The 25,584-nt window shown below is 42.0% G+C and overlaps 1 protein-coding gene across 1 annotated transcript in view; it reads right to left on the reverse strand.

The window, feature by feature from the left end:
* PHLPP1 (PH domain and leucine rich repeat protein phosphatase 1) overlaps positions 1 to 25,584 on the reverse strand; it is a 209,388-nt gene that overhangs the window by 70,210 nt on the left and 113,594 nt on the right. The window contains exon 4 of the mRNA XM_038391613.2: positions 6,750 to 6,916. Within this exon, the coding sequence (XP_038247541.1) occupies positions 6,750 to 6,916 (167 nt within the window). The remainder of the gene's footprint in view (positions 1 to 6,749; positions 6,917 to 25,584) is intronic.

The raw sequence follows: 25,584 nt of genomic DNA on the forward strand, positions 1-25,584 counted from the left end.
ATTTCATTACCATGACCAACATCTCAGTTAAGGCAAGTTACCTGTAGTTAATTGGTAATGGAAAAGCTGGTATTTTCTCCTTCCTGTGAGGTGCCTTTGCCTGTAAGAAGTTTAATGTACAGGAACTAAGCGTTCATGAGAGGTGCTGGAGTTAGTGGCTGGGACAGGTGAAGTGCTATTATTATTTATCCACAAGAGAGTACCACCACAAGCCTTAGTGGCAGTGCAAGCTTTCCCAGTGCAAGCTGCCCTACCAACTGTATTTGATTCAAGATTGAACCAAGAAAGCCTGATCTAGGGGTGAGAGCATTTCCACCTCTATACCCATTGAAATCATTGTCCTTGCTGACTAAAGAGTTTCTGAGCCAGATTCACTAAGGCCCTGCCCCCTTGTGTAGTCATACACCAGAGCAAAAAACACTTTGGGCCTATAACACTGCACCAAATCAGTATGGCAACTGGTTTTGCGCTCATTTTGCACCGGTATAAATGATTACACAATGGTGAATCACTCCCCTGGGTCTTTTTCTATTAAATTCTTGTTCGTTTTAAGTAATAAAAATTAGTTTACAATCTTATTTTAAATATTGTTTTTCTTGACTTCAATGAAGACATTTACTACAGTTTAACAACCTATGTTTTCAAGAATTAGTTCTTTGAAAAGCACAGAAGGGTCGTTTCATTTGTGCTTCTATGCTACCTATCAGTGAAAGATTTCAAACCACTTTACATATAATAAATTAAGACTTAATACATCTGCAAAGTAGGGAAGTAGTATCCCCATTTTACAAGGGGGAAAATGAGAGGGGGATTAAGTTACCTATACTCTCTGCCTTTCACAGGAATGCATGTTCCCTGCTTGCTGAACAATTATGCAATTCAGTGTCATTGAACTAGATCTCTAGTGGCAACTATGATAGTTCTCTGAGAGCGAAGTCTATCCCACTCTGCCAGTAACTCAAACATGTAGGCTGACTCCTAAGCTGAAGATCCACTGTTCAAGAAATGTCAACTTCTTAAAATGGACAAAAGAAACATTCAGGTGAGTATAGATGAGCATTCCTATTTCCCTTTTTGCCTTCTCTCACAATCTCGCTTCCTCTTTGGGAGGCTTACCCCCCTCAGAAAACTGCAGGCAATCTGGCCGGACTGCCCACTCCCTGGGATGCCTAGAAAATTCAAGGTGGATAATGAAATGGTGACGACAAATGGGAAATAGATGGATTAAGTGTCAGTGCTGTGATGGCTTCAGGGGATTAACTCCAATGTGATGTCAGTAAGTCACGAGATGCCAAGCTGGTGTTCACTTAAGAGAATCTACTGCTGGGGCTCAGTGGTGTAGTGTTGCAGCCTTCCCAACATTTCTGTTGTGCAGCCGCAAAGAGAAGCTACTCCCCACATTTGGCGCTAAAGGGCCAGACAACGAATTTGAGTACCACCTCAAGGAGTTACCAAAGAAGTACAAGCCCCCTTGACAAATACTACCAGATAGATATCTGATCCCAGCTGATACAAATCTATTAGACCACCATCAGAAAGGCCACTAATACACCAGTGACCAATGAGTGCGATGAGAATTAATTTCTTTATGTATTTGGTGTCTTCATTTTTGTATAAAACAGGCTAAGTGTGCTGTAGAACTAGAGTCACTTCAGACTAAGGGTGAATGCTAAATGGTCCCCATTACTGCTCGTCAACACAGAAAAGACATAAAATTCCTCTGTCAGGGACCTTGACAGGCATTAAGGGTCCTGACTTAGCTCCAGTTATCTGCCAGGTGCCTCAAAGATCTTGCCTTCAGGAGGTTACAATCTAGATAAGACATGTGAGACAGAAAAAAGGGAACTGTAGAGCCAAGGGGCAGGAGGTTGATAGGACAGAGTTCCCATCCTCAGAGCACCACTGTTTTCCCTAGTAATTCATTCTTCTGCTCTGAAAACGTCCACAGACCTTTAGCAGTTCATCTTCAGCCAATTCTAAGCCTTGGATGCAGACCATTCGTTGGCAGAGTAGGAATGGCTTTCTTCCTGAGGAGAGACACAAATTTTCTGTTGTGTCCTAAGGTACAGGTGGCTTTCCTAGACCTCCCTGCTGTAAAGCAGCAACTGAGACCAGAGGAGGAGAGGAAGTGAAGGAGAAGTCTTATTTGGTCAAATAAGCTCTCTCTCAGCTGTGTGGTTAGACCCCAGGTTTGTCTGAGGATTTTTTTTGGCTCCTGTTGTTGCTGTCTTTCATTGAGGCACTATAGCAGTTCCTACTACTACATCACCCACCAGACCACAAACATGGCTGACAATGAGAGTAGTCTGTCATGTTGTTCGAACACTTCCCTTTTCAACATTAACATTAAATGTTAAATTAACATTTTTCCCTTAACGTTAAAAAGGTTGCAGAGTAGTTTTTAAACTAAGAGATGGGGGAAAGCCGATTGCTGCAGAGGTGCACGTGGATTGGAAAGAGACTTCTCTTAGAGGAGCGTCTATTGATAGAGATTCTCTAGGTTTTAGGCAGGAAGAGAGGATGGAAGAGGATAAACTATGGGCCAGATCAGACGCGAAACATTCTCAAAGAATCTGACATCAGAAAAAGGCATACAAACAGTGATAAGTTTTTAAAGTGCTTGTACACAAATGCTAGAAGTCTAAATAATAAGATAGGTGAACTAGAGTGCCTTCTGTTAAAGGAAGATATTGATATAATAGGCATCACAGAAATCTGGTGGAGTGAGGACAATCAATGGGACACAATCATTCCAGGGTACAAAATATACTGAAAGGACAGAACAGGTCGTGCGGAGGGGTTGGGGGTGGCACTATATGTGAAAGAAAATGTAGAATCAAATGAAATAAAAATCTTAAATGAATGCATGTTCCATAGAATCTCTATGGATAGTAATTCCATGCTCTAATAAGAATATAACAGTGGGGATCTATTATCTACCACCTGACCAGGACAGTGATAGTGACGATGAAATGCTAAGGAAGATTAGAGATGCTATCAAAATAAACTCAATAATAGTGGGGGATTTCAATTATCCCCATACTGACTGCGTACATGTCACCTCAGGACACAATGCAGAGACAAAATTTCTCAATATTTTAAATGACTGCTTCTTGGAGAAGCTGGTACAGGAACCCACAAGGGGAGAGGCAACTCTCGATCTAGTCCCGAATGGACCACAGGATCTGGTCCAAGAGGTAACTGTAATAGGACTGCTTGGAAATAGTGACCATAACATAACATTTAACATTCCTGTGGTGGGAAGAAACCTCAACAGCCCAACACTGTGGCATTTAATTTCAGAAAGGGGAACTATGCAAAAAATTAGAAGATTAGTTAAACAGAAATTAAAAGGTACAGTGACTAGAGTAAAATCTCTGCAAGCTGCATGGACTCTTTTCAAAGACACCATAATAGAGACTCAAATGTATACTCCAAATTAAAACACATAGTAAATGAACTAAAAAAGAGCCACCATGGCTTAACAACTATGTAAAAGAAGCAGTGAGAGATAAAAAAGGCATCTTTTAAAAAGTGGAAGTCAAATCCTAGTAAGGAGCATAAACACTGCCAAATTAAATGTAAAAATGTAATAAGAAAAGACAAAAAGGAGTTTGAAAAACAGCTAGCCAAAAACTCAAAAGGTAATAAAATGTTTTTTAAGTACATCAGAAGCAAGAAGCCTGCTAAACAACCAGTGGGGCCCCTGGACGATTGAGATATGAAAGCAACACTTAAAGACGATAAAGTCATCACAGAGAAACTAAATGAATTCTTTGCTTCAGTCTTCTCAGCTGAGGATGTTAGGGAGATTCCCAAACCTGAGCCGTCTTTTGTAGGTGCCATATCTGAGGAATTGTCACAGATTGAAGTCACTAGAGGAGGTTTTGTAATTAATTGAAAAACTTAACAGTAACAAGTCACCGGGACCAGATGGCATTCACCCAAGAGTTCAGAAAGAAATCAAATGTGAAATTGCAGAACTATTAACTATGGTTTGAACCTGTCCTTTAAATCAGCTACCGTCCCCAGTGACCGGAAGATAGATAATGTAACGCCAATATTTAAGAAGGGCTCTAGAGGTGATACTGGCAATTACAGACCGGTAAGTCTAACGTCAGTTCTGGGCAAATTAGTTGGAAAAATAGTAAAGAATAAAATTGTCAGACACATAGAACATCAGAAATTGTTGAGCAAAAGTCAACATGGTTTCTGTAAAGGGAGATCATGTCTTACTGGAGTTCTTTGAGGGGGTCAAACATGTGGACAAGGGGGATCCAGTGGACATCGTCTACTTAGATTTCCAGAAAGCCTCTGACAAGGTCCCTCACCAAAGGCTCTTATGTAAATTAAGTTGTCATGGGATAAGAGGGAAGATCCTTTCATGGATTGAGAACTGGTTAAAGGACAGGGAACAAAGGGTAGGAATAAAAGGTAAATTTTCAGAATGGCGAGGGGTAATTAGTGGTGTTCCCCAAGGGTCAGTCCTAGGACCAATACTATTTAACTTATTCATAAATGATCTGGAGAAAGGGGTAAAAAGTGAGGTGGAAAAGTTTGCAGACTACACTAAACTGCTCAAGATAGTTAAGACCAAACCAGACTGTGAAGAACTTCAAAAAGATCTCACAAAACAGCAAATGAAATTTAATGTGGATAAATGTAAAGTAATGCACATTGGAAAAAATAACCCCAACTATATATACACAATATGATGGGGGCTAATAGCTACAACTAATCAGGAGAAAGATCTTGGAGTCATCGTGGATAGTTCTCTGAAGACATCCACGCAGTGTGCAGTAGCAGTCAAAAAAGCAAATGGGATGTTAGGAGTGATTAAAAAAGGGACAGAGAATATCTTATTGCGCTTATATAAATCCATGGTACGCCCACATCTTGAATACTGCATACAGATGTGGTCCCCTCATCTCAAAAAAGATATACTGGCATTAAAAAAGGTTCAGAAAAGGGCAACTAAACTGATTAGGGGTTTGGAACAGGTCCCATCTGAGGAGAGATTAAAGAGGCTAGGACTTTTCGGCTTGGGGGAAAAAAGGAGACTAAGGAGGGATATGATAGAGGTATATAAAATCATAGGTGGTGTGGAGAAACTGAATAAGGAAAAGTTATTTACTTGTTCCCATAATATAAGAACTAGGGGCCACCAAATGAAATTTATGGGCAGCAGGTTTAAAACAAATAAAAGGAAGTTCTTCTTCACTCAGCCCTCAGTCAACCTGTGGAACTCCTTGCCTGAGGAGGTTGTGAAGGCTAGGACTATAACAGGGTTTAAAAGAGAACTGGATAAATTCATGGAGGTTAAGTCCATTAATGGCTATTAGCCAGGATAGGTAAGGAATGGTGTCACTAGCCTCTGTTTGTCAGAGGGTGGAGATGGATGGCAGGAGAGAGATCACTTGATCATTACCCGTTAAATTCACTTGCTCTGGGGCACCTGGCATTGGCCACTGTCAACTGACAGAATACTGACTGGGTCAGACTAAAGGTCCATCCAGCTATGGCCATTCTTATGTTCTTAACAGCAGTTGGAACCAAGCCACCCTGTGCACAAAAAAGGACTTCTGTACCTTTTCTAACATTAAAAATAAGAGCAAAATGGTTTTGTGGTGAAGGTGCAAGTTGGTTCTTATGTTCACTAATTTGTTCATCTCCAACTGGCAACATCAAGTAGTATAACATTTCTGATATGGTTTTAGAGGGCATAAAATCAACTATTCCACTACAGTTTACTGCCGGCTATGATCATCTGTTTCTGCAAATGCTATCTGTTTTGTTTGGGACTGAGACTTATTGGGTTTGTTCATCCCCTACAATGCAAATTTTTTTGTTTTTCTAAAAGTCAATTGGAGATTATTTAAAAATGCACCAGCCTGCATAATCCATTTTGTATTTTTTGGATATTTTTCAAAAAGAAAAGGATTAGAAGTGCTGGCTGTAATATATTACAATACATTTATACAGGACCATTCACAAATAATCCCAGTGCACTTTGCAATTCAGGCACCACTGAAATTGCAAAACATCTTTACTTGCTATATAGAAACATTCATCTATCTGAATATGAACAGCTAGTCTGTTCTGTAATTCTAGGGGATGTACACAGACACAACGTTCATGCCCCAACTATACAATGACACTGCTTATGAATTTGTTACTTCTTGCTCTATGCCCATCAGAAAACAGTCACATATATTAGTGGTCAAATCCAGACAGAATCATTAAGGTCACAGCTGCTACAGGAGTGGGTAGTAGGGAAAAGGAAAAGGGGTAGATATCACATTTAGTTTTCTAGTTTGTTTTCCTGACACTTATGTAAAGTCCTACACAGTTTATACTCCATAGCTCAAGAACAGAACCCATCTGATAGACAATTCATAAAAGTACACTGATGATCAAACGTGAAAGATCAATGGATTTAAATTGGGCTCAGGTGTGTAAGGAAAAAACAGTGAATGTGGAAAACTATTTTGGATTTTAAAAGCTTGCTTAATTCAGAGATCAAAATTCAAATCCCTGCACACGTTTTCCAAATTAGTTATCTATAAAAAAGACCAGAATCTATCGCTCCATAGCATGTTTCCATACACAAATATATATATTTTTGCCCTCTTGCAGATATACCTTTACGGAAGTTCCTGCAAACCAAGCATCACTAAACTTACACACAGTGAGTAAGAACAGAATGGAGGATGTGGCTGCACGTGGCTTTTTTTTTTTTTTTGATTTACCTCTGTAGTTCACTAAGCCCTCTAGTTGTTGACAGGCTGGGGTTTAGCCTCAGAAAGTTCTGTTTTAAATTGAGATGCGTGAGGTCGTGGCTGTAGAACAGGTTGGCAGGCAGATGCTCCAGACTGCAGCATGAGAGATCCACTGAACTTATGCGCTGCGATGCAACCTAGAAAACAAGATAACCGAACACATTAACACTCCTAAAATATGGGAATGTCATCCTTTACACGTACAAGCGCAAGGTAAGATTTTTTACACAGCAGAAATCATTGGTCATTGTTGTCAGTACACATGCCCATGTGTGTATAACTTTTTCACCAATTATTCTGACCCTATTTTTTTAACTCTCCCTTGCTTTGTTGTAATGCCACTTCAGCTCTACTGGTGATCAGTCCATATGGACATGTACAATACAGGCCTTCTAATACAAGACTTGAAACATTTGAAATCCTCAAAAATAGACACCTAAAAAAAATGAAAGCAATACTTTAAGACCTAAGGGAAAGATCAGAGATTGGCTGCGGGTGGATAACAGTAGGAAATGAGACAGTGCAGACGTCTTTAGGCAGAGAGTATACCAGAACGATGAAAAAAGCACAACTGCACAAAAGGGTGCCATATCCATCTGTCCTATCTGAAACACTTAAAGGCAGTACTAATGATGGGATATTGAAAGAAAAAACACCATATCACATTAAAAAACCAACATAAAAATAGGTTACTAATTTATAGGAACTCCTATTGCTGCTCAAATTGCAAATCCACCCTGGCCACTACAATTCAGAGGAAAAAATGGCTAAGAGTAACCAACAGAGGTATGAGAAAGGAGATGTTGAGATTTGGGGGATTTTAATACTCTTCTCAGAAGAAAAAAAGATACCTATCCATATTGATCAAAGAAATAACACCAGCCACCGTATTTACACCTGTTGCTAACTGTTTCAGACATGATATGTTGAATAGCAACAAGTCTCTACCTTATTCATGCTTCATTATACATCAATAAGGCCCCTGTGACAAAAAGATTTCAAAAAGAAGGTATCCTATCCCTGCCTCCCACCAACGCAGCTTCTGCCAAAACTATTTAAAAATCCTTTTCACTTGGTCATGCAGAAAGGGGGATGGGGACAGGGAAACAGGCTGGTCTTCCCTAGAAGATCAGCTCAACATTAGAAAAAGACCTTGAGGAGCCATGTGAACAGGCAGAATGTTGGATAGGACATTGCAGTCAGTGAATGCTTTGTTTGACATACAGTTATGAGTAAACTCTACTGGAACCATAACGTTAATTTTCTAGTGAAAATGAGCCAGAGACAATGAATAAAGAAATAAGGGAAAGTCTACCACTGGGCAGGTTCACTAGTTGTATAGAGAGAAGGGGCTTTGTGTGGTGACCTTGTTAAAGAAATAAGAATCAAAAGAAGAGGTACATCTCACCATATTAAGCCTCCACAGTAGCACAAACGATGCTTAAATGGATTATATATTGTGTCAGCTATTCATTCCAACAGCAATGTTATTTGGTCAGTGGCATTTTTATTGTCCTTATACTTTTAAGGCCCAATAAAAATACAAACAAGATCTAATGGACACAAAAGGAAAAATTCACAACCATCACATAGGGAGATCTGACAAGAACTCAATAAGTAAGATGACATGTAGCTCAAAAGTAATAAAATATTTTTTGTACAAAATCATGGCCCTGAATGCAGACACACAAGTCAGACTTAGCCAGCACAGTCCAATCGTATTCTGAGGCTGAAAGCAGGGGTCAAGAACAAGAAGTAGTATTCATTCATTTTATTTTAAATGCAAAGGGGGAGTGGGGCAGACTGTAGGATAGATCAACTCCATTGTAAGCTTCAAGGGGAAAATGTCAGTTACAAACACTTTTGTAGTTTTCTGTATAGTTTTTTCATTCAAAATGCTCATTTTGTCTACTAACCAATTACACCTTGTATCTGTTTTAGTGTACCCATACATTTCATATTTAGGTCCATAAAGGATCAAGAATGCTTTTTTCTATATTAACCAAAATGCTATCTATATTCTGCTATTCTAACCAAGCATAAGAGCACAGTGATAATTCCATTTTAGTGTCAGAATATGGCTGGTAAGGTATGAACCACCACCAACCACCAGGATTCCCCCACACAGCTTGTCTGTACTGAAGTTAATTTGGATTAAGGTAGGGTGTGAATTTAAATTAGACTAACTATTCCTGATTAACTGTGTGTGGATGCTCTTGTTCTAGAATAAGAGTGCTCTATTCCCAATTAGCCTAATTGCTTCCCAAAGTAATACAAAACTAAAATGTAAGCAAAAATACATATTAAAAAGTTTTAGTCCAGACAACTGTCAATTTTACTGAATTTTATCAAACTCTGTATATGGCTTATAAACAAAGCAATATTCTGAGGATACTGAATTTTAGTATCAACCCAAATTCAAAGAGACTTTGTGCATGACTTTTACACTTGCTATTGGATTATTAAAATCAGAGCATTCTTATAAAGCCTACTGCTGTGGGGGACATGACATTTCTAGGCCTGGCTAAAAATCACAGCAATGGATTTATAGCATACTTTAAAAAAAAATAATCAGGCGACAAGAGCAATCTTCACACAAAAGGGTAAGAAAAAGAAGCCTTGCAGGTAAGGGCAATCAAATCTGCAAAAAGAACAAGAAAGATTTATTTAGATTTCCTCCCCAACCTAGCCCCTCTAGAGAAAAGATAAATTACAGCAAAAGTAAGCTCCTCCCCCAAAAGATATTTTGTGCAGAATGAGAACTACACTCCAGCAGCATTAACTATTAAAAAAAAAACAACTAAGATTAACTAAAATTACTACCATGATAAAAACTTGGTTTGTTTGGGTTTTTTTCTGTTTGCTTGTTTGTTTTTGTTCAGATTTACAGAGAGGGCTTTAGACTTATTCTGTCTGGGGAGCCCAATGCTTCTCAACCCCATTTATATTGAGAAACATCCCCTTTTAACAATACAAAAAGAATAATGGTAGGTTTGCAGTGGTGGGTAGAGGATCACTAAGGATAGCAGTTAACAACATGGGTGCAAACAAAACACTTAACTATACTCTATTCAAAGATGAATGTCTGAATAGATTTTATGGAAATTTGGTTTTCCCCATTAATATTTCAAAAGGAGAACAGTAATATGGTAGTCCAGATACAATTTTATACATTAAAAAGCAACATAAAGGATCTTCAATCAAATTTAAGTCCATAGTCCAACCCTGGTTATGCAACTCAGACCTACAGTATTTTAAAATGCTTCCTTCATCTCCTTTGAATCAAGCATGGCAATGTGAAAGCCTTTATTCTAGATCCTACTCCACCTTTTTAATGTGCCAATAAAATTAGCACGTGCCCTTCCATAGCAATGAATTCCAAATATTGTCAACTTGCTTTTTACTCCCAGTCCTACAGCAATTAAAATGCAGCTTCTACTCCAGCATCATTATTCATAATGGTATTGGCAGAGTACTCTCTCTCATCAGGCAATGAAAGCCAATAAATGTTCTCTCACCCTCCACCGAGAATCAGTTTACTTAGAAAAGAACTATGACTATCAGAATATGAAGACCCTCAGGGAACGCAAGCATTTTTAAACTATCATCTGTGTATCTGTGCAGTCGTAAGGCTTACAAATGTAAACAAGAGTTCACAAAAGCCAGTGGTGTCCTTGAATGATCAAAATGCTCTGCACACAAAATTTTCCTTGCTCAATACTGTGTGATCCAATCTGAAGGAAACCAAGTATTTTGAGAAAGTCAAAAAATGGTCTAGTTTCATTACAAATCGTTAGCTGTTTGCAGCAGAAACATTGTACCAAACCCCTCTGTGAATCAACAGATATCCTTGCTTCTAAACAATGGTATTTAAGGAAAGCTTTCCTTTGTCCAGTAAAATGCCACCTCTGTCACAAAGCTTGCCAGGACTGATCACTGGTCCTGTTTATTCTAAAGCTTTGGCTACACTACAAAAATACCTGTTGCTGACAATGGGTGTCAACTGAACCAGCTGTATGGACAAAGTTAGAGGCCTTATCTATGCAGGAAACTTTTTTTTTTTTTTTAAACCTTAAGGTGTGAATTTAAATTTCCTCCCATCCACCCCTTTCCTGAAAGCTGTATTCAGATAGTAAAAGGATACACATTTTTAAAAAAAAGAGCCTTCAACAGATTAATCAATCAATCAACAGATTGCACTGTAAAGTGACCCAAGATTCTGACTCTCAAAAGAAGAAGTTACTCACCTCATACAGTAATGGTGACTAAGGCTACATTTTGGTCACAGGTATTTTTAGTAAAAAAGTCATGGACAGGTCACAGGCAGTAAATAAAAATTCACAGCTCGTGACCTGTCCATGACTTGTCCTATATATCCGTAACTAAAACTTGAGCTGGGGGGGCCACAGGTGCTCGGAGACAGCCCCCGAGGGTGCTGGGAGCACCGCATGGCCTGGAACCCCCGGTGGTGCTGAAGGGGGCAGGCTCCCTACCTAGCTCCCTGGAAGTAGCTGGCGTGTCCTGGCAGCTCCTAAGAGGAGGGGACGGAAGGCCGGGGCGGGGGCTCCGTGAACTGCCCTTGCCACAAGCGCCAGGTGCGCAGCTCCCATTGACCAGGAACCGCTGCCAACAGGAGCTGCAGGGGCAGTGCCTGCAGGCAATGGCAACGCACAGAGCCCCCTGGCCTCTACATCTAGGAGCTAAGGGACATGCTGTCTGCTTATGGGGAGCCCCTCAAGCTAAGTTGCCCCGCATCCCAACCCCCTGCCCCAGCCCTGAGCCCCTCCCACACTCAAACTGTTGCTGCTTCTGAGGGGGAGGCCACAGGAGGGGGGAGAACGGTGGCCCGAGACCGCCCCAGAATCGGCCAGGGTGGCTAGCCCAGGGGCTGTCAGGCCACTGCAGAAGTTACAGAGAGTCATCGAATTCATGACTTTTGTGACAGATGCAGCCTTAACAATAGCTCAAGATGTGTCCCCCTACAGGTGCTCCAATGTAGGTGTGTCAGTGTCGCTGTGCCGCTGATCGGAGAATTTTGGTAGGTGACTGCTCCCTGCCTGCCACAACACTAGCCAGCATGCGCGAGCAACCCTCCTCAGTTCCTTCTCTACTGCAGAGTCAATGACAAGAACTCCAAAGTAAAGGGGGGGAGGGCAGGTCATGGAGCACCCATAAGGGAACACATCTCAAAGAAGTTTCAGTTTCTATAGAAACAGACCAATGGAAAAAAAATTACTTAGGTACAAACACCCCAGACCTGGAGAAGAAAGTTCCAAGATGACTTGAACACTTAAGATGAAATCCTGGGATTCTTCCAAATTTTGTAGGCAAGACTTGTCTGTAAGAGGGAATATTTACCCGTCTAACTACACCACTGTAGTTATACTGCTATATGCAGTGGTGAGCTGGAGCCAGTTGTTAAATTTAGAAGCCCTTTTAGAACCGGTTGCTCCACGAGAGACAACCGGTTCTAAAAGGGCTTTTCAATTTAACCGGCCAAAAGTGGTGCCTTAGGTGCCAACTCCATGGGTCCTCCAGCCCTAGAGCACCGAATGGGAAAACTTGGTGGGTTCAGAGCACCCACCGGCAACTCTCTGCCCCACCTCACCTCCGTTCCGCCTCCACCCCTGAACGCGCCACCCCGCTCTGCTTCTCTACCCCCCGCCCGGCTTCCCGCGAATCAGCTGTTTGGGTGGGAAGCAAGCGGTGGCTTCGCACTCAGGCCCAGGGAGGTGGAGGTGAGCTGGGGCGGGGGGTGTGTGCACGTGAGGAGGGCCGCCCGCACCGCAGCAGGTAACCTGGGGGGACGGGGGGGAAGCTCGCAGGGGAACCGCTCCCTGCCCCAGTTCACCTCTGCCACCCTCTGCCTGAGCGGGAAGCTGCTGCCTGCTTCTCAGCCCTCCCAGGCGTCCCACCGAACAGTTGATTCGCGGGAAGCCGGGGGAGGGGTCGGCGCAGAGAAGCAGAGCGGGGCGGCACATTCAGGGGCAGAGCGGAGGTGAGGTGAGCTGGGGCCGGGCGCGGGATGAGGAGCTGCTGGTGGGGGCTCTGCACCCACCAAATATTCCCCATGGGTGCTCCAGCCCCGGAGCACCCAGGGAATCAGTGCCTAAGGAACCACTTTTGATGTGATCAGTGGGGGGAGCGGTTGCTCCCCCGCTACGGTCCCCTGCCCCTAGGAGCCAGAGGGACCTGCTGGATGCTTCCTGGGAACTGCCCCAGGTAAGCACCGCCGGGACTCACCACCTTGCCCCACCCCGGCAGGTCCCTCTGGCTCATAGGGGTGGGGTGGGCAACCACTACGGTGGCCCACGAGACTCTCCTGCCCGGTTCTGGGGGCAGTAGTCCTGGGGGGGCAGAGGTGGGCAACAACCCCCTCGTGGGGTGGGGAGGGAATCAGTTTTTAAGATTTTGGTGGCTGATCACTGGCTATATGGCAATAAGTTTCCCAGCGTAGACAATCCCCAAACATGCAACCTTGTTAGGTAATCTTCAGGTGCACTGGGTACAGAAAAACACACCTAATTTCTTCACCAAGTAATTTTCGGTTGGTGTTGACTTCAGTACTCATGTGACAATTCTAACAGCAGCGTTCAACTGCACATAGACAAGTTGGGCATGTACGCTACCTGCCGACACCAGTATGCAATAATCAGTTACAGAGAGGATTAAGGTTAAGGCTGTCCGCAAGGGGTGAACATCAGTACTCCCCACTGGTCCCAGCTAGTTTGTGGATAATATCATTCCCAGCATTTATCTGGACAGACTTCTCTATCAGTTGTTTTGGGAAATCCTTGTGCTGGAGTTTGATGTTGCAAAAGGTCATATTCAGGCACTTCTTTCCATGGTGGTTGTACAGGTGGAAAATGAAGACAGCATTTCTCCATCCTGGCGTATATGTTACCACTATCTCTCCAAAGCAGCAGCAACAATAGAAGAACACAACCAGGCAATAACCAACCCAGACTTGCCCACCGACAATCTCAAGAAACTGGTGATGCTGCTTTTAGTACAGGAACCCGATCTGGTTAGTGACCAAAGGTTTCAAAACCTCGGGACTATCACCAAAACACAAATGGTGGAGGCTAGGGGAGAACAGTGGAGTCAAGAATCAAGACCTAACCATGGATACTATACAGACCAACTACCTGGCTTCACCATGACATGCAATATATGGATCACAGCAAACTGCATCGGATTCACAAAAGGCATTGCAATTACCTACTACACAAACAGAAAATGAAGGACAGCTGATATTCGAATGTCAAGACAGTCGAGCCATGGAACATCTAGTCAACCACTGTCCTCCAAGATTTGTCTTCAGAGGAACAGCCATTATTCATTCCATGCCACTGGAAGCCACAAACTTAGATGTTGACCTTTAATGTTGTTTTTTAAGCTGCCATATGAAAAAGTAATTTTCTGATTGAAATGAAGACCATTTCTCTGTAACTCAGTCCAAGGAGTATGGACAGATAGAAAATAGACAAAAGAAAAAATGCTACTGGTAGTCTCAAAAGTTTTTAACCTTATGAAAAATATTTAGTTTGGGAAATATTGGCAGTTACACTTTTAAATAAAGTTCACTGCTTGGGTCCAGTCTGGGGGCCCGCACTTTGTGCACCTGTTCTGCCTCAAAATAGTAATCCCTTATGCTCCATATAGCTTGATCACGTATTTGCAAGACTCAGAACCACCACGGTCTACGCCTGGGGTGAGTAAACTATGGCCCAGGGGCCACATCTGGCCCTTCAGACGTTTTAATCCAGCCCTCAAGTTCCTGCTGGGGGTGGGGGGGGTTGGGGCTTGCCCCACTCTGGCGCTCCAGCCGGGGGCCAGGGCTTGCCCTGCTCCACGCATGCCATGGCTCCGCACAGCTCCCAGAAGCAGTGGCACGTCCTGCTCCATCTCCTATGTGTAGGGGCAGCCAGGGAGCTCCACATTCCTCCCCCAGCACCACTCCCACAGCTCCCGCTGGCTGGGAACTACAGCCAATGGGAGCTGCAGGGTCGGCGCCTGCAGACAGGGCAGCATGCAGAACTGCCTGGCTGCCCCTCCAAGAAGGGCCTGAAGCGGGGACATGCTGCTGCTTCCGGAAGCTGCTTGAGGTAAGCACCGCCCAGAGCCTGCACCCCTGACCTCCTGTGTCCCAACCCCCTGCCCAGCCCTGATCCCCTTCCTGCCCTCTGAACACCTCGGTCCCAGCGCAGAACACCCTCCTGCACCCCCACCCCTACCCGAGATACACCTTCTGATAGATGTAATATTCTGACATCAGGAGTAGCTATATTCTTAATAGTCAAATTCATTTTAGCAAGAACATGTTTTTATAATTTATTTGTGTTGGCAGAGTCCTCCAGCACCAAAAGTTTGTTTCAGCTGGAGTAAGTTTTCCACTCCAGTAATTGCTGGGAAGTCTTTCAACTTCTTGTTGAGGAAATTACTAGCGAGTCCAACAATTTTTATTTGCTTGGGTCCTACCCTCCCAACAAGGGACATCTTTAGAAAATGTACTAGCTGAAAAGGCTAGGTCACCATTTTCTGACTCATATTCCATTCAGGAGAAGTCTGACAACTGTCTCTCTCTAATACAATTTAAGACTTCAGTTTGAATTTTTACTTCAGAATTTTTTTTTCTAGACATGCTTTCCATTAGATATTGAGAGAAACGTCAAATCCATTACCTAGATAAACTACCTATCTATGGTATCTATGGTGGAACACTTCCACACAGCTCTGCACTCGGCCTTGATCATCAGAGTCCTGTACTAACCCAAACTTATTTTGATGCAATGTCTGCTGTGGTAAATTCATGGAACCTTTCTTTTGTGATACAAGTGGCAGTCTTCTCCCCCTCCCCCGCCCCTTCTGCGGGTTTGGTTTTTCAAGGGGCTCTCTGATTTTGGTTCCATTTAGTTTCTTGAACCAAGAACCTCAGTTTTGTTCTAGGATAGTATATCAAACTTCTACCTGTTCTGATGATAATACATTACCAGATGTTTCTATTCATAGAAAAGTTAGTGTTTAGCAAGTTGTTTCAAAGTTACTTGCAAGAGTTTGGGTAAATTAATTCACACTTCTACTTATCTTAGATTTAAAAGAATAAAAAAGTGTCATCTGAAGCTCTAGGCATCCTAACCCACCATTAATAAAATAAAATTTAAGACTGAATGTTGCAGTTTCAGTAAGTGAGGATGCCCAAGGTTCTATTTTACCTTCCCTGTGTAACCCATCAACCTGATTTTTAAAGGTCTGCTCTTACAAAAGATTCCCTCAAACTTCCATGGTTTTTGACATTCCTGGAAAACAATCCTTAGATAAGAAGTTAAGTAGTGGAGAGAGTGAGACATATCTACCTTCCTATGCATTCACCACCCAAACCCCCCAAATTAAAAACTGCTCAACAACTCCTCATGTTGTGCAAATACCCTGCCCAGATCCCAAATTTGGATCCACATCCATTTCCCTTCTTACTGACCTCCCCCTGAAAAGCCACATCCACATAGGTTTATCTAGAACTCTCTAAGATGACTGCACTTCAGAAATAGGTGTGTATTTTGCAATATACTTTGGGATCTTTCTGTATTAAAGGTGCTACACACATTAAATCAGTGTACACAGCACCTCATGCAATTACTAACTCAGCAGAAAAATCTCCAAGTCTTGTATATCTAAATATACAAAAGTATGCTGTAGAATCACATTTATTAGGGCTAGAGATGCCCAGTGTCCAGTTTTTGGCCAAAAGTCCAGCCAAAAAGGAGACTGGACAATGTCCAGTCAGATCTTCTTACCAGATACCCAAAGTCCAGTTACTGTGGGCAGGGGAGGCACTGCTCACCCGCATGAGCTCCTACTCAGCCGGGGCCACCTCCTACCTGTGTCAGGAAGCTGCAACTCCAGCCCTGGTTCCACAAGTGAGTCTCTCCTGACCTAGCGGGGAAGCAGCGAGCAACTGTGGAGGGGGAAGAAAGAGCAAACAGGGGCAGGGCCTCAGGGGAAGAGGCGGGGTGGGGGAGGTTCTGGCACTCCTGTTGGAGTATCTGGTTTTTAAATATTGCAAAGTTGGCAGCCCTAATTATGACTGATTTGATGGCAATGTAGGATTGTGCTTGAAAATTATTTCATGTGTGCAATGACCACTTTTCATGTTCTCATTCTTGGCTGGAACATTTTACATATATTAACAACTAAAGGCAGCAGTCTAGAAAGGGGATCACAGGGTTGCTAAGTTTTTTTGTTTTATTTTCCCTCCACTGGAAAAGCCACAGCTTAACCGAAACAAGGAAATTAAAAGCTTCAAACCACTAAACATGTCATGTACTTTGGAGTCTTATACGTAAAGATCTCAAAGATTATAATAGGTGGGGGAAACCTGTAGTCTAGTCAGCCTGAATACAAAGCTTCACTCCCATCCTGGTAACAGTCATGTTATAAACCCTGGAAAACCGAGGTTCATAATTGAAATGGCAACTAACCTCTAACAACTCTGAAGGCACAGAACACAGCAATAACTATTAGAGGAAGAGAATCACTTCTAAGTGCTTTACAATTACAATAAAACCCTAGTCTATTCTTATTTCACACAGCCATTTTCAAACCTGTTTTGATCATTCTTTTGTTCTTCCAGGGACACAAATATGGTATGGGTTCCACAAAGTTTTTCTTCTTACTTCAACTTTATTCAACAGACAAAGTATAAATCTTGTCAGAGGTGCTGGAACAATTGGAGGGGTGGGGGGCATCTGAGAGCCATTGAATCAAACTGTAAACCCTGTAATACAAAGAAATCACTAAGGTGGGGGCACAGCAGGAAACCCCCCCCCCCACCCCAGTTCCAGCACCTTTGGATCTTGATGGTAAAATGGAGTAGTAACTTGAAGGGCAAGTGTGGTTTTTCACCTGCATTATTTCAGGGGACATGTCAGAACACAAAAACTAGGCTCATTGACTGCATTGCACTCAAAAGTTGAGCTGCGTATTTTTCACAGGAAGTGTCATTGTCAAGGACTGGCTCTGTCTGGATCTCTGTGACTGGATCCACTACTGCTGTTGCAGACGTTGGTATGGGGTCTGGTTCCATCACCTCTGACCAGGTCCTGGTAGAAGTCTCCGGAACAGAGCTAGGTGTGACAGCTTGCTTAGCCAGGCTGCGAGTAACCATTCCCACCCTCTTGGCTAGCTTCACACGATTGGCCAAGTCTTCTCCCAGTCAGTCAGGTAATTTGCATTCAGACAGACAGGAGCCTGTTCACCAGTGTTCAGATCCTTCACTGCTACCAATTCCAAGGTTGGACTCTGTCTTAAAGAGAAGAGAAATCATCCATTTTCACTAACAAGCTAGACTCAAAGTTGTGTGTCCTTCCCTTACCAACTTCTGATTCCACATGGAATTAGATGTTAAGTTCACTGAGAGATTACAAGTCATATCCAAAGTATCTAGAGATAAGCGTTTACCTGACATCTCCTGCATTCTCGAGAGATTAACTGCACAGCTGTTCTGCTCTGCAGACTCAGCTACCCAGTCTTCCCTCTGAACCCGAGACACAGACTGTTCACTTACAGAATCAGCATGGAGACATTCCTCTCTCAACAATCTTGTCTCCCCAACAAGCTGGCCAAACACAGCCACTTGGTTGTATGACTGTTCAACGTTCTTAACAGCTTTCACTCCATCTGAGACCTTCTCAATGTTATCCACACTGGATCTTTCAAAAGGAAAGTCAGTGGATCCATTCACAACAGAACATTTCTGGCTGTTAGGAATTGAAACTTTCTTGATTAGATCACTTTCACACCCTTCAGTTGCAGTAAACTGCTTCAAAGACTACCATGAGGATTCCTTTCCCCAGGAGCTTTTCTAAGCAGCAATTCACCCCTCACAGAAATTCTGCCTTTACCCTCTTCACCTAGGGCTTGCACTAAAGGAACACTTCCCTGAGTAAAACTGAACTCTAGGGTACAGATATGGGGACCTGCATGAAAGACCCCCTTAGCTTATTCTTATCAGCTTAGGTTAAAAACTTCCCCAAGGTACAAATTTTGCCTTGTCCTTGAACCCTATGCTGCCACCACCAAGCGTGTTAAACAAAGAACAGGGAAAGAGCCCACTTGGAGATGTCTTCCCCCCAAAATATCCCCCAAAGCCAAACACCCCCTGTCCTGGGGAAGACTTGATAAGATTCCTCACCAATTGGTACAGGTGAACACAGACCCAAATCCTTTGATTTTTCATTGTTCTTAAGATCCATCAGATCCATTCAAAGAAGAATTTTAATTAAAGGAAAGAATTTAATTGAAGAAAAGATAAAAGAATCACCTCTATAAAATCAGGATGGTAAATACCTTACAGGGTAATCAAATTCAAAACAGAGAATCCCTCTAGGCAAAACCTTAAGTTACAAAAAGACACAAAAACAGGAACATACATGCCATCCAGCACAGCTTATTTACCAGCCATTAAACAAAAGGAAATCTAATGCATTTCTAGATAGATTACTTACTAACTTACAAGGAGTTGGAAGGCTGCATTCCTGATCGGTTCCCGGCAAAAGCATCACACAGACAGACAGAACCATTTGTCGTCGTCGTCCCACCCCCAGCCTCCAGATTTGAAAGTATCTTGTCCCCTCATTGGTTATTTTGGGTCAGGTGCCAGCGAGGTTACCTTTGCTTCTTAACCCTTTACAGGTGAAAGTTTTGCCTCTGGCCAGGAGAGATTTTATAGCGTTGTATACAGAAAGTTGGTTACCCTTCCCTTTATATTTATGACAGTCATCAATAAATACACATACTGTAAACCATCAAAGACAGGAACTCCTAGATATTATTAGGGACCAAAGGTCTTAATATTCAAGGTTTCATACGTACACAAAAAACGAAGTTAAGATCCGGTGTGGAAACTGGAGGTTTTGTTTATGTTTCAGTACTTGAAATCACCACTAAAAGGAAACTGTGCGTTTATTTTTAGACCTCTACTTTCAGAGAAGCATTATCTGAACACTATGCCTATGTGTGGAGGAGACTGATTTACTTAAAACAATCTCAAAAACCTAAAAAAAAAAAAGCAATTGTCAAAATTAGATGAGATGCTTTAAAATCAAAGAAACTATCAATCTAAATGTGAAAAGAAACAGCCTGTGTTTTGCTATTGTAAAAAGTATTTTATTCCTGGTGCTGTTCAATATGGTATTGATTTGTTTCCATGAAATTCATAATGGAGTGAAAATCCCACGAGGTAAAACAGGCTTGTATTTTTTACTTAATGAAAAAATGACACTATTCTATGATCAGTGAGCAAACAATGTCTCAACCCAGGAGGTGCAAAGTATGAGAAACAGTGAAAATTGGGTCCCATTACTCAGAAGTGACCATCTCATAATCACCATATTAAATGCAAGGAAATGTCATTCAGGGCTTTTATTTTTCACCGGGAGATGAATAAAAAGCTGTAACATCAATGTTAAATAAAGTACTGTAATAAACAATATTCTAAGTTATACAGGATTTTTCCTTTTGCATGTACTGTGCTACTGTTTTCTCTGACTTATCCAATATGTGGCCAAGGGTTTAGAGCAAACTTTTTGCAAAGTGGGCAAACTTTTTGGCCTGGGGGCCACATCGGGATTCCGAAACTGTATGGAGGGCCAGGTAGGGAAGGCTGTGCCTCCCCAAACAGCCTGGCCCCTGCCCCCTATCTGCCCCCCTCCCATCTTCTGCCCCCCTCAGAACTCCTGACCCATCCATCCCCCCATCCTCCTTGTCCCAATTGCCCCTTCCTGGGACCCCCGCCCCAACCCCCCCCCCCCCCCGGATCCCACCCCCATCCAACCCCCCTGCTCCCTGTCCTCTGACTGCCCTAACCCCTATCCACACCTCTGCTCCTGCCAGACCCACCGGGACGCCAATGCCTATCCATCACCCGTTCCCCGTCTCCTGACGGCACCCCCCCAGAACCTCCACCCCATTCAACCACCCCCGACTGCCCCCCGGGACTCTCTGCCCCTTATCCAACTCCACTGCTCCCCACCCCCTTAACATGCTGCTGAGAGCACCAGGACTGGCAGACACGTCGCTGAGCGGTCTAGAGCACTGGGGCAAGCTGGCAGCTCTTGCAGTTTGGCTGCTGGCAGAAGCTTGCAGCTCTGTCGCCCAGAGCACTGGCAGCATAGCGAGCTGAGGCTGCAGAAGAGGGGGGATAGCGGCAGCCCTCCCCGGCCAGAGCTCAAGGACTGGGCAGGAGGGTCCTGCGATCCGGATGTGGCCCACAGGCCACAGTTTGCCCACCTCTGGTTTAGAGCAATAATTTTCAGGGTTGGCTCTGAATAGTAGATACTACAGAGCAGCTTGTATGCAACACACACCAACACCTCAAAAAAAAAAAAAACCAAAAACACAACCTAACTATAAAATTTGCTTAAGCCTTAAATTAGGTAGGAACCGTAAAGCTCACTGTAGCTTCTGCAGATACAAATAGGAGAATGGAGAAGCCTCCAAGAGTGGGCAGGACTAGCTAAATAGAACTGGAAAGAGATGCCTGAAAACTCTGGAATGGTTTCAGTTTACTCAACCACAAGCTTAATTCGTCCTAGCCTCCTCTACATTCTGAATTGGGACTGGTAATTTGTATTTAGAAAGCTCTGTGAAACCCAAGCTTCTGATATCAGTTTAAACTGGAATCAATTTTTAAACTTCCTTATATTTGGCCATGCCTAGTATCATGAGTTTTAAAATCATGTTAGTAATATCTGCTCAGTCTAGAAAATGAAGTCTCTGGACATAATTTGAGTTTGATTACATGCAACTTTTATTTTAATGAGCAAATAGTCCAAAGGAAAAACATTCACATACTTGATTATCTTTAGCTACCTCAAAAATAAACAAAGCACAACTGGCAATCAAAGCTTCTTTACTAATCAGCAACACATTCGATTTCTTTGAGCTCTTCAGGACTATCCCTGTAATTGGCACATCATGGGGATACACACCGATTACATTTCTGTCACTTACTTTGGAATATACTTACAGTATGGAAACCAAGATGAAAGGTTTTTTTAGGATGTGAATAATAGTTTATTTCCAAAATCTACCTTGAAATCAACTGCCTTATTAAAAAAAGGAATTAGGATAAAGCAGGAAGGCCAACTGCCCAGCTAGCACATATTAGAAAAAGTCAAATGTTTAAAAGCTATTTTATAAAAGAGTATCCACCAGTGGATCTGAAGAGGTAGGACATTAAATGCTACAGCAATGTGCCCATCTACCCATATCCAGTGCTACTTAATTGGAGGACCCAAAAATAAATAAATAAAAATCGAAACTACAGGTTTACTTTGCTTTCACAAATTATGAAGAAGTTCAACACTAGTGTATAATGGAGAAAATGCCAAAGGATGAGAGATCTCAACCACTTTTAGAAAATGCCCAACTAATACAAATACCTTTGCCACTAGACCAAAAAAAACAAACAAAATCAGGCAAAAACATTTGTGTCAACAAACACATCTTTTATGGTTCCAAGTCCCTATTAGCAAATAGGAACAAGACCGACAACGGTTCCTTAGCACATGTGCACACAGTGAGAACTAACCTTTTAGTTACTGGACTAAACTAAAGCTGTGCAAAGCACTTTTCTAATGTTTATTGCCCCTTTAAAAAGGAACCACTAAACCATCATGAAGTTCCTCCTCAACCACAATCAGCAACACACAGCGACCAACTCAGTTTATCATGTCTCGGAAATTGTAATAGTCTCTATAGACTTGTGTACCCTATTTATATAGAAAGGTTTGCCCCCAAGTGTGCATCTCTCTCTTGCTCAGAGCTTTGCCTGGGAACTGAAAGTACCACAGAACCTCAGAGCTACAAACACCTCGGGAATGGAAGTTGTTCGTAACTCTGAACAAAGCATTGTGGTTGTTCTTGCAAAAGTTTACAACTTAATCTTGACTTAATACAGCTTTGAAACTTTACTATGCAGAAGAAAAAGGTTGCTTTTAACCATCTTAACTTAAATGAAACAAGCACAGAAACAGTTTCCTTACCTTGTCAAATCTTTTTTTAAAAACTTCCTTTTTTTTAGTAGTTTACATTTAAACACAGTACTGTGTTGTACAGTATTTGCTTTTTTTTGGGTCTCTGCTGCCTGACTGCATACTTCCAGTTCAAAATGAGGCATGTGGTTGACCGTTTAACTCTGGTGTTCGTATCTCTGAGGTTCTACTGTATTAGGTAGAACTGAACTTCTCCTGGTGCGCACACAACTAGAAATGCTGGTATATGACCTACTGAAACTCCATTACCTTGGAAATGACAACCAACCGGAAGCACATGGCACTATAGCAAATCAAGGCCAGATTAAGCATTAGGCCCAGTAGGCCCATACAGAGGGTCCCTGATTCTGGCCATCAGATGGTGCTCCAGAATTTAAAGATTCCATTTAGTTCAGAAACAAAAGCTGTATTAAGATGTAATTAAGACTGAGATTTTACAGTAAAATTACAATATCCTGTAATGTATTTTACCCTATGTTACTGACATTTATGCTCAACCTTAAGTCCATTTTAATGTAGCTTGAGTCTGGGAATTTCCTTTTTCAAATTAAAAACTTCATACATGAAAGGTAAATAAACCCAAGGTGAATGTTACCATGTGACATTTCCAATTACTGGAAGGTATGGAATATTAAGCCTTTTATTTATTTATTTTTTTTAAACTTTTGTGGCCGTATTCATTGTATCGCCTGGCTGCTCTACGCCACTTGAACAATGCAAAGCAGTTAGAATTGCCTAGAGCCGCCTTCCGCCTTTATTCTGGTATTACTGGAAAGGAGAAGGACGGCTCAATTAAACTAAACTAAACAGCCAACACATTGAATATATCTTAATGGAATACTTTTGTATGGAATGTATAATAAATCCATGGAAGTCATTGCCACAGGGCAATTCATTTTCTGCTGCCTGACTGCATACTTCCAGTTCAAAATGAGGCATGTGGTTGACCGTTTAACTCTGGTGTTCGTATCTCTGAGGTTCTACTGTATTAGGTAGAACTGAACTTCTCCTGGTGCGCACACAACTAGAAATGCTGGTATATGACCTACTGAAACTCCATTACCTTGGAAATGACAACCAACCGGAAGCACATGGCACTATAGCAAATCAAGGCCAGATTAAGCATTAGGCCCAGTAGGCCCATACAGAGGGTCCCTGATTCTGGCCATCAGATGGTGCTCCAGATTTAAAGATTCCATTTAGTTCAGAAACAAAAGCTGTATTAAGATGTAATTAAGACTGAGATTTTACAGTAAAATTACAATATCCTGTAATGTATTTTACCCTATGTTACTGACATTTATGCTCAACCTTAAGTCCATTTTAATGTAGCTTGAGTCTGGGAATTTCCTTTTTCAAATTAAAAACTTCATACATGAAAGGTAAATAAACCCAAGGTGAATGTTACCATGTGACATTTCCAATTACTGGAAGGTATGGAATATTAAGCCTTTTATTTATTTATTTTTTTTAAACTTTTGTGGCCGTATTCATTGTATCGCCTGGCTGCTCTACGCCACTTGAACAATGCAAAGCAGTTAGAATTGCCTAGAGCCGCCTTCCGCCTTTATTCTGGTATTACTGGAAAGGAGAAGGACGGCTCAATTAAACTAAACTAAACAGCCAACACATTGAATATATCTTAATGGAATACTTTTGTATGGAATGTATAATAAATCCATGGAAGTCATTGCCACAGGGCAATTCATTTTCTTTAAAAAAAAGGGGGGGGGGGTGCAGCTTGGGCATTTGTAATAGTCATATTTGTAAAACAGCCTGAAGACATGAAAATGCTGTACAAGTACTAACTGACTAATGACATCTACAATTTAGCTACCAAAAAAAAAAAGTTTTGAATCCTCATGCTCCGGGGCATATTTCTCTCTAAGGCATAGTATTGTACAGTTTAAATAGGGGCACACTACATGGTTTTATCTTCCTTGGAAAAGCATCAAACACTAGGTACTTTGAGACAGGATATCTGATAGAGATGTACTGCTGGTGTCCTGTTTTGGAAGAGTGAGAACTGTATTGACATCTTGTTGCAGTGATAGTCTCCTGGTTAGGGCTAAGACTCAAACAGGTGGAAAAAGAGTGTGGGACAAGTTACCTTTTCTTAAGCACAGCCTTACAACTTCACACACACTTTTTGATCCAGGTCAGCGTTCTCTTCATGAAGTGGAATGGCACCCACATGCACAGTGGGTAATAAATTGGTCTACGTGGAAGGGGTATTAATATTTTCCCTTGGTAATTTAAACAACTAAGCAAAAGTCCCACACAAAATGTGAAAAGGAATGTTTAAGTTCCAATGTCTTGTGAAAAGACATGAAATACAAGGTATTTTTTCTTCTAGCTTCCCACTCAGTTCAGTCTTTTCTGCCTACAAATTAATGCTGTAAGGTACAAGATGTCCAAACTGTCAAAATTCTGGCGTTCTCCCCATCAACCTTTTTAATTTAACGTTTGCTTCTTTTTGCTGTTTAATACTACTACATTCTTTCTCCTCTCACTCCTGAAGTTCCTGTTGAAAATGTGTACAGTGACAGTCCAGAATCAACTGCTTATCCTGAATCACTTGCACTAAGGAACTGCACAAGTATCAGCATCTTGATTTCAAGTTAATGTGGACAACATAAAATACCTTTAATATCAGAGTAGGGAAACAAGTACCCCCCCCCGACACACAGACACAAAAATCACCTATTTGTTCTTAGCCTGACAATAGGGTAAGTATAGTAGATTAATAAAAC

The sequence above is a fragment of the Dermochelys coriacea genome, chromosome 2 (assembly GCF_009764565.3).
Source record: "Dermochelys coriacea isolate rDerCor1 chromosome 2, rDerCor1.pri.v4, whole genome shotgun sequence".
Lineage (NCBI taxonomy): Eukaryota > Metazoa > Chordata > Testudines > Dermochelyidae > Dermochelys > Dermochelys coriacea.